Raw genomic sequence first — 17611 nt, 5'->3', positions numbered from 1 at the left:
CCCACTGGTAACCCCTGCTCAGGCCCACCGATGTCCCCTGCCCTGTTCCCAGCAGTGCCCGTGGGCCAGCCGGTGTTGCCATTTGCCCTATTCGGCCGTGTCCCCTTGTCTGCGCCGGAGGTCTTCCACGTCCCATCCCTGAGGTGTCCCTGCCCTATCCTGGTGGTGCCGCCTTCTTACCCCAGCGGTATTCCTGACCGATCCCGGCGGAGTTCCCCACGCTATCCCGGGGTATTTCCTCTCCTGTCCCGGCGCTGTTCCCTGCCCTGTCCCGGCAATGCCCACTGGCGGCGTCTCGGGACCCCTCCCACCTCAGGGGAGCGACTCGCTGCGCGGGCGCACTCGGCCGTCAGTGACGCGGCGGCGGCGGCGGCGGCGGGGCCCGCGGCGGGCGGGTCGCTGCCTCCAAGGGGCACCAGGCGCCGGGGCCAGCCGTGACGGACAGCTCAGGTAGCCAATAGGAGGTGGCGCAGCGGGAGGGGGCGCGCCGGACGCGGCTCAGGCGCCGCCACTGCCGGCCTATGGCGGGGGGGGGTCCGTTGCTTTGTGCGCGCCGCGTCACGCCACGCCCTGCTGCCGTGGCTGCGGCCGCGCCGCTGGAGCAGGCGGAGGCGGTGGGGGAAGCACCGTGGAAAACGACGCCCACCCGCCCGCGCTGCCGCTGCCTCATGCCGTGGCGCCGTCCTGCCGCCGGCCCGGGGACCTGCATGGCCGGGCGTGGGCAGCGCTGTACCCTCCCCCACCCCAGGGCTAAGCCGCCGCTCGCCGCTTTGCGGCGGCTGCTCGCCGCACTGGGGCTGCTGCTGTTGGGCGCAGGTACCAGGAGTGTGAGGCTGGGAAGGACGGGAGCGCAGTTGTGTGCGCGCAGACGCGAGGAGCTGGCGGTCCTTTTCCTTCTGGTAGAGGCTTTCGTGAGGAGGGATTCGCGAGATGGGCCTGTGTAGTCCAGAGGAGAGGAGGCCGAGAGGGGATCTCGTTAATGCTTATAAATAGCTCCATCCGAGAGGATGGTGCCAGATTCCTTCATTGGTGCCGAGCGACGGGAAGAGGAACAATGGCTATAAACTGAAACACAAAAAGCTTCACCTCAACATGAGGAAGAGCTTCTTTGCGTTAAGGGTAGCAGAGCACTGGAACAGGCTAGGCTGCCAGGGAGGTCATGGAGTTTCCCTCTCTCGAGACATTCAAGCCCTACTTGGACACGTTCCTGTGTCACCTGGTCCAAGTGATCCTGCCTTGGCAGAGGGGTTGGATTAGATGATCCCCAGAGGTCCCTTCCAGCGCTAAAAATTGAGTGATTCTGTGATTTATTAGACTGTTTGATAACTTGACAGACTTGCTCAGCCAGCCTTATTTATTTGTGATTTAAATAATACTACAAATACAACTGAACGGAAACAAAAGTTTTGATGCTTTGAAAGTCTTGTTCTAAACCCAGTATTGCCTCTGTAATTTTGCTTGGCGTGGGTCTTTTTTGTATATCTGAAAACCCAGAAGTTGATTGTTGGTAGGGTTTTTTTCTGTATTCTGCAGAGGTATGTATGGCTTGCACAAAGACATTTTCAGCTTACCTACACAAGTCATGGTCATGCTTAGCTGTAGGTGGAGAGTTCCTCATTCTACTTTGTGTTGTCATGGGATTTTGACAGATTTGTGTTAGCTACGCATCACTGGCAAAACATATTTCACTTGTAAATTCCTGGTTTGGATATTCAGAATTAATCATGTGAATACTGACTCAGGAAGGTCAGCTAAGGGGCAGGCAAAGAAATTGCTGATATCCTCCCATCACTGGGTGCATTGCAGAAAACAGCTATTTAAAAATGAAAAATCTTGTTATTCAGCCTATTTTCCACTTCTCACAGCTCAGGAGTTTCTCATATATTTTGTTTACCCTTTTTTTCTTTAACTCTTCCGTGTGTATTTGTGGCATTCAAAACCTGCTTTATGACAGTGAGAAATTTCAGATAAATGTTTCCACAGATGAATTTTAGTAGATAGTTTTGCAGGCTTGGACAGCTGTTGCATGAAGTTTGGCACCTGTTCTTTATGAAGGTCCATTTTCTCTTTGGATGGCAGGAAATGCGATCTCTCCTAGACTGGGATCCTCCTGGTTTTAACCTGTGTGAAAAGTGTAGCTCTGTTGTCCTTAGTATGTCTTGTTCATTTAATTTTTGCTCTTGGTAAGTTCTTTGGTAAAAGTTACCTTCAGAAGGCTGTTGTTAACTGCCCTGAGAATCTGGAAGGATGTGAGAACTGTGGTGGAGACAGCTGTAAACTTTGGTTTGCTTGGAAGGATGTTAACTGCTTTTTTTATGGAAATCAGATAAAACGTGACTGCTGTGCTCATGTAAACTCAACTGTGTAGCAGTTGTATACATCTGATAATTACTTCAGGCTTTTGTGGGGAGAGGGTTTCTCTCCCCCTGTCTTATTACTGAATTATGCTCTGAAAGGTACAGCTACTGCAGTGTACAGGTGCGTTAGCTGAAAACTTGCACTTCAGACAACTGGGTATTTTCATGCTTTAGTTCAAAAAAAATGAGCAGTGAAGCTCTAGCTATGGCACTGCCAGGGAAGTAAAGCAAACTGCTTGTCCACTTACCTACCTGGTTTCTAGAAGAGAACTTGGTTTTTGCTTTATTCAGTCTAGTTTTTGTCCGAACAATTTTAGACATTTGACATGTCTAACATCTAAACAATGTCCAAACAACGTTACTCTGTTGCCTTTACCACATTGTTCTGAGGGGCAAAATTTTATATAAAAATTCAGTAAATTGTGTAAAGCACTTAAAGAGTAAATGGAGGCTTCCTTATTGACTAAGTGATTAATTTAAACACAATTGCACCATCACCTTGGTATCTAGAAAGAAATGTGTGGCTTGTACTTGACAAGACAGTGCTCTTAATTTTCATCTAGACAATATGAAGTAACAGATAAAGACATCATGAATCCTGTCACCCTCTGAGGTATTCTCCATTGCTTTCTATCTTTCAACCTCTCCTTTTCTAAAATGCAATGTTTCCCTAATGGGTGAGCAACTTTAAGTTTCTTTCAAGTTGTTTTCTTATGGTTCTTGTGGGAGTGGAAAGGGGTATTGCCTTCTAAGAGTTTGCTTTATGTCTTTCTGCTGTCTGTTTCGTGCTTAGGTGACTGTGATCTACACACATCTTGTGGAATCCAGAAGTGCACCACTGATTTTGTATCCTTTACTTCACATCTAAACGCAGCTCTTGAGGACTTTGATTTGGAGTTCTGCAAGGCCCTGCGGGCATACTCTGTGTGTACCTATCGCAATTCCAAAGTATGCCGTGGAAACCTAGTTTACCATTCTGCAGTGCTTGGAATCGGTGATCTCATGACCCAGAGAAACTGTACCAAAAATGGACCCACGTCCTCCACCAACTCTGAAATGACCCATGATCCTTGCAATTACAGTGGCCACACAGAAGTGAGAGAACATCGGGGGGGAGAGAAGACATCTCCTCCTACTTACCTGTTTTGTGGCTTGTTTGGAGATCCTCATCTGAGGACTTTTAAGGATCACTTCCAGACATGCAAAGTGGAAGGTGCTTGGCCCCTTATAGACAATAAATACTTATCAGTGCAAGTGACCAATGTGCCTGTGGTCCCAGGTTCCAGCGCTACTGCTACAAACAAGGTACAGATTATTTTTGTGCTCTTTGCATGCATGGAGAAGTGAAAGGCCAGACAGTTAAGTAATTTAGCCCTTAACAGTGAAGAAATGTATTAGCTTGAGAATCTTCTATGCGGTAGTATAAAAAAGTAAAACTTAGCATCTTCTTTAATGAGCATCAAACACAACAGGTTCTATTCTTCCCTCTTCTGCTTAAGACAAGAAAACCAGTGCGTATCACCACACAAGCCTGTAATGATACTGATGGAACACTTTAAAACAGTTATTGTTTATTGTACATCTGTGACTGCCTCTGCACTAATTAGCAATTTGAAAAATCATACAGTGCTTTGGCTTGGGAGGGAATTTAAAGATGGAAAGAATGTATGTGTCTGTTTTGTATTAATTTTCTAAACTTCACAGCTATAACAGTAGAAAACAAATACTGAGAGTGGCAAAAAAAACTGGTTACCAAAACACTGATGATTCAGAGCCAAAACAAGAGGAAGAACTGCAGAGAACTGAGAGAGGGTAGCAAGCTAAATGCTTGTGACAAGGACTTAGTACCTTAGCTTTACTAAACAAGCAATGGCCTTAAAATTGTGCCAAGAATATTAAACCCTTGTTGAGACAGGGAAGACTTAAGATTGCACTCCTCTCAGATACTTGGAGGAGTCTAGGGTAGGAATACATCCACTAGTATTTAATAACTGATGCCATTTCTTTAACTTAAGAAAAGTCCCTGTCTCTTCCTGCAGAATGCAGGTAGCAAGTGTGTCCATCAATTACTGAATCATGCATTTGAAGCTGTTATTGTCACATCTCTTTTGGAGTGAAAGGGCTTTCTAAAAAATTGTGATAGTGTAGCTTTTGAATTGTCAAGCTACGTCAGGCTATATGTACACAGCTTCAAGAAATTTACATCAGAGAATTTTCACTGTGTTCTTAATCCTGGAAGTAGGTTTTTTTCAATTACTGGAGTCAGAAGCAGGAGTTGTCTGTCACAGTAGGATAGAGCCCACACAACTTCTGTGGAGTTGGCTGGGCAGTAGTATTAATATAGGAAAATCAGTTTTACTCCTAAGTTTGTGCTGGGTTCTGAAGTACTGACTAATGGCACTGCTTGTATGAATGCCTCTCTTGAATGAACAGAGATTGGACTGAAGCTCAGAATTACATTTTCTTAATTTATGGGAGTTTCAAAAACAGTCTTCATTGTGAATGAGTTCTGAAGGTGTATACAATAAAGGAATGAGACTAATGTGAGTAAGCTTTCCAAAAGAGACTTATGTCTCTTGCAATCTCCTCCAGTGGCTTTTTTTAAAGTGGAAGAAAAAGCTGCACTTCATAATCTGCAGTAAGCTTTAATCCTCAATTTTGCTAATCTCTTGCTGAATTTTCTTATTTCCCTGTCCCTAATAGTAGTAGAGGAAAAAGTTGAGATTTTTGTGTACAAACTGTGTGGATGGCCAGGGTGTGCTTGTGAATAAGGTTTCTAAAATCATGGGGAATTTGGGGAGTTGGAAGGAAAGTTGGGCTTGGTAGGCCCTGGGAAAATGTTAAGGATAGTACCTGGGAAAATGTTAGGCTTTGTCTTTGCTAGATCATGTTAAACTGCACCTGTATAATCATTATATGATAAATTATGTGATTGTTAGATATGATGATTGCCTAGTAGTTAGATATAATTATTGTTTAATTGTAACAAGAATCCTGAGAAACTATGTTCGGGGGTTTGAGGGGGAATCACTAGAAATCCATGCTAGGATGAGATCAATGTATACAATAGAACAATATAAGTTTAATAATTAATATGTAGTTATATAACAGTAGAATATAAAACATGTTCAGCTGGAAACCATGCTGGAGTCAGATTTGGGTCTGTACCCCTGATTCCCAGAGCTCTTCAAATAAAAGCACCTGCATATAATCATATTCTGTCATTATGTGCTCCTGAACGCTAACAGTTGTAGTAGATAGGTGATCTTAAGTTTAGCCACATTCTGAAAATGATTGACTGTAGTAGCACATGATGTTGGTATATATCTTTTCAAAGAGATAAAGAGGAGAACACCAGGAGTAAATGTATGTACATACTGAGCGAAAGTATGATTTTAAAAGGTGTGCCTTCTGTCTTTATTTATTCTCAAGAAAGATTTTCTTTTCTTTGATTTGGGTAAAATGTTTTTTAATTCTCTTCTAGTAATCCCTGTCATTGCCCAAGTACAGCAAAGTGTGCAGAAGCAATTACATAAAACAAGATCTATGGTTTATGGTACTAGAAATATTTCTAATGCTGATGTATCTTACATATTGCACACTCCTTGAATTTTTTTTCTTTTTTTTTTTTCTTTTTGGCAGATAACAGAATTTAGCACACCTGTTGTAGGCAAGGAAGGTTGTTTGAATGTACAAGTGACTTAGAAGATAAGTGCTGTGAAACAGCAGAAGCTGCCAAGATCACTGCATTCCTGAGAGCGTCTCCCCTAGGGAAAGGCAGATAGCTGAGGACGAGCGCCAGACGCTCATGCCACTTGGTGTAGAGCACAGGTCGACAAATAGAAAGAGGCAGGAGAAGTTCTTCGTGTGGAATTCCAGTGGCAGTTTAATGACTAGCACACTGAAGGGGTTCAGGGACAGAAGAATGCAGAACAAAGGAGGGTCCAGGGCTTATACGTGGGATGGTGGAGGTGGAGCATCAAATCTGAGGGCCAGTGGGTAGAGGGACCAGGAGTGGTGCAAAGGGGAAAACAACCAACAGGGATATAGGGGAGGAGTTGCAGGGAATGGGAACCAATAGGGAAAATGGGAACAATGAACATTCTAGAACTGGGAAGGAGAGCAAGGGTGATGTAACTGGGGCCATTAACATAAGAAGCAGAGAACTGTGAGAAAGTGTCTCATTGTGTCATCCCATCTCAAAGGTGGGCATCCCAGTTTCTGCATCTCCCTCACCAACCTGGGATGCAACAGATAAGTTTTAATATCTCTAATGCATGCCCTTGACTCTTGTTATTTCTAGTAGGAGCAGACTACTATTACGAAATAGAAAAGGCCTGTTAAGCTACACTAGCACTGGTAATTTCACTCCAGTAACTGTTTCCTCTACAAGTATTCCATTTTAAGTGTGGTTGACTGTCTGCTATTGGATGTACTTAAATGATTTTGGCCACAGGGTAGCTTAAAGGACTTCTAAAGAGCTACATTTCAGTGACATTTTTTTGACATAGTGTAATCCCTAGCTGAGAGCATGCCAATAGGTCTTCATCATATGACATTTTCAGACTGTTCATTTTTGTTAGTCTGGCTGTTTTGTCATTGCACATATTTGAAATAGATGTTTAATGAGAAATAAAAACCAAGGTATATGCTGAAGTTAAATTGTACAGACGCCAAAGCAAATACTAACCTAATCAGTCCTGTCTAAAGCAGACCTAATGAAAGGAAGGACAATAAGAGTAGAAGATTTAGTTTTTCCTGAATGCAGTTTTCAGGGAAATGGTTTAAGAAGCCATCGAAACAGAATGGTTAATCTTCAGACCATTGTCCTTTTGAAAGGTACAAGCCTTCGCTTGCCCTTGTAGAGAGTTAGTACTTTTCACTTTTATCCTAGCTTTCTGCTGTACCAGTCTTTGAAGGAGTTGATAAGGAAGGCAACATTATGTGTGAAGTTTTCTTCTCTCTCCAAAACTTAAGAGACTATGGGAACTCCAGCAGCCTGAGGACTATCCAGTAAGTTCATAAAGGACAAGAGAATGCCAGGAGGACTCTTCAAGTAAGAATGTGAGGAATAAAAACAGGACTCTTCAAGTAAGAATGTGAGGAATAAAAACATATTTCTACCCTACCCCTCACTTCGCATCTGGCATGAAAGTACGAAAAGCAGGAAAAATTTTTCTTGAATCCCTTAATTGGAAGAGCACATCTTGTGAGAGTTGTGTACGTACAAAAATGCTCTTGACAATTTGTTTGTAAGTGTTTTGCGCATTTGTGTTACTCATAGTAACATCTGTTTTTCACCATGAGCAAAGCTATTTTACGTTCTGTGGTCTAGCTGAAACTCCGAAACTCCAGTTTTTTGAGCTTGCCTGATGTGGTCATGCCCCTTGGCATAGGATCCTAGGGCCTTTCCAATGGAAAGGAAGATCATCAGCAAGTAACTGGGAAACTGAGTTTAAGTTTAAGATCTTCTTTCTTTTTCTTTCTGACAGACTTCTTGCATGTGTTTTGACTAAGTCACTGGCATTATTCATGTTTGATTTCTGCAGCTCTAGATAAAGAGCTTCCCTGTCTTGGAGGTGGTTTTGCAATTCCCTGAGATTAAATGTCTAATACAGAGAGCAGGAAGGGTATTGTATAGTGCATTAAATAGAACATTGGTGGTTTTAAATTTTTATTTATTGTGTGCTTTATTTGGAGGAGTACGAAGTCTTCATAGCCTTTTGCACCTGTGACAGGTGTTCTGGATATCACTAGTGTAATGGTCCCTGAATAGCAAATGAGGCAGAGATGCTTAGCCTTGTCAATGGAAAGCTTTCCTTCTTGTTTGGAGGTGTCTTCTTGTTTGCATTAATTGGAAGTGGGGGTTTTCCTGTCCAGGTGTTTTATAATAGATAGCTTGAGGGTGAGAGAGTGAATTTAAGGACACAGAGAAGGAAAAAAAAAAACTACAGAACTTTTTACTGTAGTGATTTATTTGGTATAAAGCTTGGAACCTGGGAATTGGTGCTACCAGCAGAGTAAAGGAATTTGGGGGATAAATGTTCTTCTATCCAGAGTCAAAACACTTTAAATATCTCTTTTGTAGCATGGTTTCATTTTCGCAGGAAATTATTGCAGAGTGAGCACAGTGTAATAGAAAAATAATTAAAAGGTAATTGGAAGATAAATGTTCTAAATGTTTTAAGAAGTAGAAGGATCAGGTAACTTCTCACATGTCATTATTCTTTTCATCTTTATGGACATTTTGCTTAAGGTAGAGATGAATTTGTCTTATTACACAGAAGTAGCTTTATACTACAGTTTCATTTGAGGCTGCAGTAGAATAATTTCGTTTGGAAAAGACCTTTAAGATCATTGAGTCCAGTTGCAAACTGTCAATTCCACCACTAACCATGATCTGTAAGTGTCGTGTCTCCATGCCTTTAAAATGTTTTTGGGGATGATGACTCAAGAGGCTGGGAAGCCTGCTCCAGTACTTGACAACTCTTTCAGTGAAGAAATTTTCTCTTAATAGTCAATCTGAATCTTCACAGCACAGCTTAAGGCCATTTCTTCTCATCCTATCACTTGCTATTTGAGAGGAGAGACTGACTCCCACCTGGCTACAAGCTCCTTTCAGGGTCTTATAGAGAGCAGCGAGGTCTCCCTTGAGGTTCCTTTTCTCCAGGCTGAACACCCCCAGCTCCCTTAGCCTCTCTTCATCAGGCTTGTGCTTCAGATCCTTCCCAGCTCTGTGTCCCTCCTCTGGACTTGCTCTAGTGTCTCAATGTCTTTCTGGTTGTGAGAGGTGCAAAACTGAGCACAGGATTTGAAGTGTCACTTCAGCCGTGCTGAGTACAGGGTACAGTCCTGCCCAGGTCCATATGGCTACACTTTTTCTGACCCAAGCCAAGATGCCCTTGGTCTTTGTAGCCCCCTAGGCCCACTCTGGTTCATGTTCAGCTGGCTGAACTACCAGCATCCCTAGGTCCTTTTCCACTGGGCACTTTTTCATTCACTCCTTCCCAAGCTTGGCAGTGTTATAATAAAGGTTGAAGTTAATGATGTTAAAGGTCTTTTTCTACCCAAACAATTCTAGAATTCTATGAAATGCATAGTAAAACAACGACATAATGATAGCTTCATCATTGTAATTGCATTGGGGCACTAGGGAAAATATTATTGTCGCTGCGAGAAATGAAGGGATGGGACTACCATCAGGCTAAGAACAGTTTATTGCTCAGATAAACATCAGTGTTGGAGGCCGTGAGATTTTAGAGGAGCAGTCAGTCAGCCATAGCACAAAGTAGTCACAAGTTTCTTTGTTACAAGGCAATATATAACTTTCTAAACCAACAGACAGTTGCCACAGGATTTATTTTGCTTTTCTCACCTATCACCTTTATTTACTTCTACTGCACTGTGGATACTTTTATCCAATGGGCTTCTAACTCACAGACGCATATATGCTTCTATTATAGCTTCTAAACTCTTAGCTTATTCCATACAACCATACCCCTACATTATAAACCCTTCACCATCTTACCTGTATAGTTTCTCACTTACTTAAGGCATATTCTCACCTACAACTGTAGAAATACAAGTTTATGATTTTTCTGCTTCGTATCTGTGTATTGTATTTTTGCATCAATCTAAGCTTCTTACAAGGCTGCAGATCAAACCCTTCCATGTCTGATTCCCACAAGAAGATAAGTACAAGAACTCAACAGTTGAAAATGTTGCTTTTTTTTAAGGCACACAAGCCTTAAACCTTCTACAAATACATTAGGGCCATCTCTAGAAATGGTAGTTTTACAGCTCAGTCTTTGAAAGGTTTTATATGTGCAGTGGAATTTAAGAAAGCTTTGTGATCAGTGTACTCATCAGTACTGGCTGGCATCAGTAGGAGTGGGAGGATGAAGTCCAAAATGAAATGTGTGAGTTTTATGTGTGGGGTTCCTTTGGTTCCTTACTATAGCTGATGTTTGTTTATTGTATCCTCAGATAAGCCTCTGGAAACCTTTATTTTCATCTTTCAGGGTGCCTCACTGCCAAAGAGCTCTGTACCCAAAGAACAAGGCTGATACACTGATAATTTCAAAGATATTTCATTATATGAAGATTTTGGCATTTGGATTTTTCCATCCTAACTTTAGAAAGGGCAGCTAATCACTAGTCTGAAAGCAGTACTGCATTAGTAGCTTTGTGAAGGTGTTCTTGGGACCCAGAGTGTGAAAAGTACTGTAGGTACATAAAGATAAATAACACATTTTGAGTTTGTTAGAAATAACCATTTTCACTATTTAATGCTCTCTGATACCTTGAGAATTTAAAGAGACAAACCTCTGCAATGACATTTTGCCTAATCTTCTTTTGCAATAGGTTCTGAAGTATCTGTCAGTACCAGGGCATGATACTGAGATAGGAGTGTATGATAAGGCAAAGCCCATCCAGCACTCTGATTTTACTGATCTGGCCTATGGATTAGATGGATGTCATCCAAGAGACAATAGAATATTCAAAAACAGTGTCTTGAGCTGCAATGTTTAAATAAAGTATGTCCTTGGAAAATCTTAATGGTCTCTGTTGATTCTCTGTTTAGAGTGTCCTTGCAACATACATGGAGGCCTTTATTCATCTAATAGTCTTTCAACTCTCATACAGCATCCATTGCTATTGCTAATCTTAAATTAGGGTGAAGGCTTCTTGTTCTTTCTCTGTGTTCTGAAATTGTGTGCATTTCATTCTTGTAAATGAGGGAGTTCTGGAGAGAGCAATTTGGTATCTGCTTCTTGATAAATTTTGCCAGGTGCCTTGCTTAAATATTTTATCAAGCAACTAGCTCAGTGTCTCATTAAAACAATGAGACTTCTTTTTGGCTCCAGTCTTGTTCAAGTGCTAAGGAGATGTAGAGTTTTACTACTGTAGGTGTGTAAATTATTATTTCCTCGCAGAACAATGCAAATGTGCTCAAGAAAATAGCAATGCTTCTTTCTCTGAACAGGCTGAGATAGAAGTCTGTTTCATCCAAACTGTGTTACAGTAAATAAAAGGCCTTTTACTGCATTATGGCCTGGATTATATGCAGAAATACTAATCATTTGAGAGACCTCAAGTTTCTGTTCTGTAGGTTGCTGAGTGTACTTTACTAAGAACAAAACTGTGAGGTCATCTTTACAGCAACAGGGGCACTTGTGCGTTTTCTGGATTTTGGGCATAAGCATTCCAGCTCAGCTGTAGTTCACAGTCAACACTTTACCAAATTACTTGACTACAGATGGTCTCAAGGTATATAGCTGATACATCTCATGCTGTATAACTGATTAATGCAAGGAAGAACCATTGGAAAAATCCAATCAGCACTAGGAGAACATAAGAAGTCAAAATAGTAAGTAGTGTCCATGTTGTGAGAAAAACACTGACAAAGCATCAACCACCTAGGATGAGCCAAATATTGAAAATTAATGTAATATTGTTTAGCATATGTCTGCATACTCCAAAGAAGTAATTGTTGCAATGGGAGGAGAGGTGGGAAGACTTGTGTCTTATACAAGTGGGGTAGAGATGTGAGGCTAATGAGGGCAGAGGTTTTATTCAAATTGTTTGTGAATGGCTCTTGATTTAATCTCTTGCTCTTACTTTGAAAGAGAGAAGCAGAAATAAAAGTTGTGCAGACGTGTGATGGTTAACTGAAACTAAAATGTGAGGTTTCTGTGCAGCAGATTTTAAGTTTAACCTTAGTTTAAAAATCCCTTCTGATCTGTTTTGAAGATTTTGAGTGAGTCTCATAACAGACTTCCTAAATCGTAGACTGTAACTAATTTGATATAACCAATCGATGATGAAAATAATTATTAAAATATCTGTTCTTGGTGCAAAATGTCTTTTGACCTTTTCAAGAAGTTATTCCCCTCTAGTCATTCTTCCTCTAAAGGAAGTAGCATATCCATTTGTAATACTTAGATGTGATTTCTCATTCTAATTTTTGTTTTAGGAAAGCTGCTAGACACTCCAATTTTGGTCTGCCATATAGCCTAGTTATTCCCTTCAAGTAAGACTGGAGGACGTGCTTTTTCTTTTGTTGTGACCTACCCCAATAAGTAGAAAGGTTTAAAAGGCTAGTTCTAAACTTTAAAAAAAATAATTAATTGCTTTATGCTGATGATTTTGATGTTGAAAGTCACTCACTCTTCAGAGGCACATCTTTGGGTATCTTTCAGTCTTGCATTGTTTCTCTGTGGGCACATTTTCTAGCACAGTGGACTCAAAGCATCAAATCTCCCAGTTCTTAAGATTAATGTATCCAGGATCTCTAAGCTGTTATTTGACTAGTTGTTCTTCTTAGTTCTAAATGTACCTTTCCCTGATTTTGCACAGTCCCATTCTGGTTTTGCCATAGTTGCCAGCATTGTGGGAATTACTTGGTCCTCAGGCTTCTCTGCCATTGCAGGAAGCATTCCAAAGTGTTAAGAAACTGTGAGGCAGGAGGTAGTTTTTATGCTTAATTAAATATAAAGTGTTTTCCTTTCCTGACCTCAAGACTGTTGCCACATGCTAATAGTCTTGCTTCCAGACCCACAAAAAAAAACAAATTTAACATTTGCCATCTGGTAAAATACTGCTTTAAGCATGTATACAGGCTGTTTTCCTTAGGCATGAGTTATGGACAACTGTCAGGTTTTAAGGTAGTGGGCAGTTCCAGACATATTCAGTTACAAAATGGAAGAGGGATTGAGATGATGATTTCTTTCCACTAACTTTGCTTATCTTTTTTTCCATCCCGCACAGATAACTATTATCTTCAAATCATACCAAGACTGTACAGATCAGAAAGTATATCAAGCAATGACTGATGACTTGCCTGCAGCTTTTGTTGATGGTACAAGTGGAGGAGATGAGAACACCAGGAGCTTGCACATTGTGGAGAAAGTTGGTGGCAAATATATCGAGATGCATGCAAGGTACATCGGGACCACGGTGTATATCCGCCAGCTTGGGCACTACCTGACCCTGGCCATTCGCATGCCCCAGAAGCTGGTCATGGCCTATGAGGAGAGCCAGGATCTGCAGCTGTGTGTGAGCGGCTGCCCTTCCAGTGAACGTATTGATCAAAGTGGCCACTTGCCATTGCCTGTGATGGGAAAGCTGCTTCCTTGGGGTGCTGGGTCTCATTCCCGATCAGGGTACACACTGGAAACAGCCACCACCAAATGCCATGAGAAGATGCTTGTGAAGGACATCTATTTTTACTCATGTGTATTTGATCTACTCACCACTGGCGATGTCAACTTCACAGCTGCTGCTCACAGTGCCTTGCAGGATGTGGAGGCACTGCACCCCAGGAAAGAGCACTGGCATATCTTTCCCAGAAGTGGAGATGATGGTGTGGGCAGGGATAGCGCATTCTTTGTCAGTCTTGGACTTCTGTGCTTGATCCTTGTTGCATATTTGTATGATTTTTTTTTTTTAGACTCTAACAAAATTTTGAAATATGTATTGTCATAATATATTGAGTAAAGAGGGATATATATGTATATACCATGTATATGAAGGGATGTTTTGTCTTGGGGCACCAATCAGATAGGATGTTAACTGTTTTCATGTATGTTTGATTCAGTATTCTATGCTGAATACTGAATTTGTTTTACAGTTGTTGAAAAGTTTTATAGTGTCCTTGCATTGAGACCTGATAAAAAGCACTTTATTTTTTACACATTAAATATATAAGTGTGTATCTGAGTAACTATGTGTTACACATTAAATACTCAGTACTCTCTCTTCATAAGTACTGCTTTGTTTAACACATTTTTTAAACTGAATTAACTTGTGGGTTTTCCCAACAGACCTTTAGTTAATGCCAAACATATATTTTGAAGCTGTGGAGGGAGTTTAAACTTAGAGGGAACACCTTTTTTTTTTTTTTTCCTCCACAGGGCCTCTGGTTGTCTGTGTTATAGAAGGCTACAGATTTATATTTTTTTCATGCTTGGAAACACACAATTTATCAGTATTTGCAAAATATTGTAGGTCTGGTTCATCAGTATACCAGTAAGTATTTGTGTGTGTGTAAAAGAGTGGCTGTGCAGTGTGTAAATATTTTAAATTATTATAATAGAAGAACAGTTGTCCCCCCCACCCTGCTGAGTAATGTCAGTAAGGTGATGTAAGTGACCCCTAGTGGGGTGCATAGAAATTGTAGATACAGACCCCACATACTGGGCAGGTAATGTATAAATAAATTCTCAGTTTGTCTCCTAGCCAAATAAGATGGATAGGATATTGGATAGCTATGTGCTGAATACAGTTGCTACACTTTGTGCAGATGTTTGTTTCCCTCTGCTGTATAAGATGTCTAAATTTATTACCAGCAGCTACAAACCAGGCCAGTTTATTGAAAGAGATGAGTTTATTGAAAGAGATGCAGAAACTAAGACGAGGAACCATTTCCTCAGGATCCCAGTTTTACAGTTCCTTTGTAGTGTTTGCAGAGATACTTACAAGAATTTTAACACAGGAATCTGTGTTACTGCTGCATCCCTCCTGAGAGCATTATAAAAATCCTCTTTTCAAGTTACTGGAGAACTTTCAGACCAGAAGAACCCTGGAACAGAAAATTATTTTCTGTAAAACTAAAGAAGAGATGGGGAAATTAGACTAAATGATACAGAAAAGTCCACAAGATTACAGAATTTACAGACAAGATGATCTGCTAAATATATATGGAGTATTTCAGCTGCATGGCTAATCACACAGTGTGAAGGTAAATTGAAAGTGCCAAAACTTAAGAGAAGTTATGTCAGCTACATATGAAGAAATACAGACTTAATAAACTTAATCACAACGATGAATGTTGCTTCACTAAGCTTGTATTACAGCTGGAAGTTGAGGTGTGTGAGAAATAATCTTATCTGGAAGATGTATCAGAGAAATGGATTGTGGAAATTGCTGTAGAAGGCAAAAGGAGCTTTAAATATGTATATGTTTACTGTACACAGAAGGCAGCTGTCATACCTGTAGGAGCTTACTCACAGGTGTCTGTATAACACCACAAACTCTGTAGAAGGCTGTGTAATGTGATCATTGGTATTTTAATGCAACAACCAGTCAGCCATTACTGGTGCTATCTGTTTGCTGGCCTTTGTCTTAAGCTACCCTTGGATATTAGTGGTTTACTCAAAAGAGTTTTTTAAGTATCTTCTAGAACACTCCTAACCATATGCTAACAGAGCTTCTAACAACAGCTGATGATAGTTCTCTGTAGTTGTGGAGTCTGACAACTTCCTTAGTAAGCATGTTGCAGGAGTGGCAGAGACTGTGTGCCTAATCCTTTATTTTGTGTGTACAGAAGGCTCTAAACAAGAGTATTATAAAAAGAAATAGTAAGCTCAATTGCCTGTCAAACCAAAAATTCTTTTTTTCTTCCTGGAAAACCTGTCTTGAAGAAAAATGTGCATAGAGCATCTGTTAAGTGGAATACAACTGGAGAGTACAACCTTTTGTTCTTATGGTCAAGTTACAGACCTTCAGTATTGCATTTCCTTTCAGATTACTGCTGTAATGCTAGAAAATAGATTACCAATTATTTACATTCTCCTACTTTAGCATTATGACTACCATGGATTTGTTTTAAGAGTTTTGAGGTTGTTCCAGTGTCTGTTTACTTATATATACTCCAAAGGAAGCAAGCAATTCTGCAAGCTTTGTAGTGCCTAATGAGAGTTTCATTAGTGGACGTGTTTTGAAAAAAAGCCTAGGAGCGTCGTGGCTTTCTTCTCTTCTGAGAAAAGACACACAGCACAGTTTAAAATCTTGCATTAATTTTCTTCATGTAAATACAGCTATGGTCTTTTACACAGAAATTTTCATGCTTTGGTTATTTAATGCCCATCTATGTCTTGACTGATACAAATTCTTTCCTGTCTTTCCCTGTTACAGCTATTGAAGACTGCTATCTATACAATATCCAAACAGGACTTAGTAACAATTCCCTTTTTAGCAGGTATTCTGTGTTTTTTACAAGGCAAGCATTCTCTGTATAGTGCTGCTACTTCTCTTCAACTGTATTCAAAACAAACAGGGATTGTGGGGATCAGTGTTGTCCATTAGATTTTATAGTTCTTATTAATTACCCTGTTATGAAGAGCAGCATAGCTACAGATCAAATACAGGTATGCAGGTAAATTTGTGATGCTGATGTAAAACAATTGCATCTGATCTGATTCAGAATTCTTTATGTTGGTAATTGAACTTTGTTGACATTAAAAGCTGTTATTACTAAATTAACTGTGAACAGTAAGATTGATTACAGTCTTTGTGGAGGGGTATATGTAAGAACTCATTAATTAGATATAAAAAAGTGTGTCATATGGAGTGTGCCAATACCTTATTTATAGGAATTGTTTTACACTTATTTTACAATTACTTTAAAGCTTAATATCCACTTCTGTCTACACTGTAACAATAGAAGAATATTTATTTATATAGACAAAATATGTACGTGTCATTGATTTAGCATGTGCTGAGAGCTGGATCTACAGAAGTTTTGTATGTCTAGTTAGTGTGTAAAGTACCTAAATCCAAAACTGAGACACACAGTAAAGCCTTTTCAACTTGAACCCAGATGAGTTTCCCAGTTTCTCTGGTATCTCTAATTCTTTTCTTAGTCCAGTGAACCCCCTTAAAGAATCTGTATTTTGCAGCTGAGTAGAGAAAATGAAAGCAGTCTTGAGAGTTGTACCTGCACCCCAGCCAGAGACACATGTTGGTCATCTGCCTGGTTTACTTGCTGGACCTTTAGGGCAGGTTTGATTTGCTCACTCATGTTTGGCAGGTGATGGTGGAGTTGTTTGGAGTATAGTGGTGATGAGCATTCTGCTGAAGTTTGGGAGAGGCAAGTTGAAATTCCTCTTCTGCCTTGGTCTTTCACATCTTTTGAGTAATAGCTGGGAGCTATTATTGAATAACATAATTTTGTGGTGTTACAGGGGGATAGCTTTATCTAGACTTAGGTCCAGAGGTCTTAGGTTCCTCAAAAGAGACTGGAGGCATACTTAGCACTTGAGAGGTATTTCACCTAAATTCAGCAAACTAAACCTGTAAGCTACTTTTGTTGTTGGTGGAGTTAATGGCAACACTTTAGATTGGATCAGATAATCTTCTGGAAATACCTATTGCTATTGTCCAGGAGAGGAGGAAACAGCTATTTTAAGTAGCTGAAGTCCAGTGAAACCAGTCCAGCCCTGATGGGTATATTTTAAATTCCAGCCTAGGTT

At 40.6% G+C, this 17611-nt stretch overlaps 1 protein-coding gene across 2 annotated transcripts; it reads left to right on the top strand.

The window, feature by feature from the left end:
• Positions 1-512: 512 nt before the first annotated feature.
• On the top strand, positions 513-16622 carry RGMB (repulsive guidance molecule BMP co-receptor b). 2 transcript variants are annotated; one of them, XM_068177006.1, is made up of 3 exons: positions 513-816; positions 3151-3662; positions 13128-16622. In XM_068177006.1, exons 1-3 carry the CDS (start codon positions 522-524, stop codon positions 13842-13844), a joined length of 1524 nt encoding a protein of 507 aa, XP_068033107.1. In that variant the 5' UTR covers positions 513-521; the 3' UTR covers positions 13845-16622. The 2 variants fall into 2 exon arrangements, with proteins under 2 accessions (XP_068033107.1, XP_068033108.1); XM_068177007.1 differs by lacking the exon at positions 513-816 and adding an exon at positions 2629-3034.
• The last annotated feature ends 989 nt before the right edge of the window (positions 16623-17611 follow it).

The sequence above is a fragment of the Anomalospiza imberbis genome, chromosome Z, assembly GCF_031753505.1.
Source record: "Anomalospiza imberbis isolate Cuckoo-Finch-1a 21T00152 chromosome Z, ASM3175350v1, whole genome shotgun sequence".
Classification (NCBI taxonomy): domain Eukaryota; kingdom Metazoa; phylum Chordata; class Aves; order Passeriformes; family Viduidae; genus Anomalospiza; species Anomalospiza imberbis.
The sequence above is the reverse complement of the archived record's forward strand: the minus strand, read 5'-3'. Positions and strand labels throughout refer to the sequence as shown.

Bases quoted from the DNA above. Each gene is read 5' to 3' on its own strand.
- RGMB (XM_068177006.1), top strand. From the start codon at position 522: ATGGCGGGGGGGGGTCCGTTGCTTTGTGCGCGCCGCGTCACGCCACGC. The intron at 817-3,150 runs GTACCAGGAGTG...TTTCGTGCTTAG, and splicing joins GCTGCTGCTGTTGGGCGCAG to GTGACTGTGATCTACACACA. The intron at 3,663-13,127 runs GTACAGATTATT...CATCCCGCACAG, and splicing joins GCGCTACTGCTACAAACAAG to ATAACTATTATCTTCAAATC.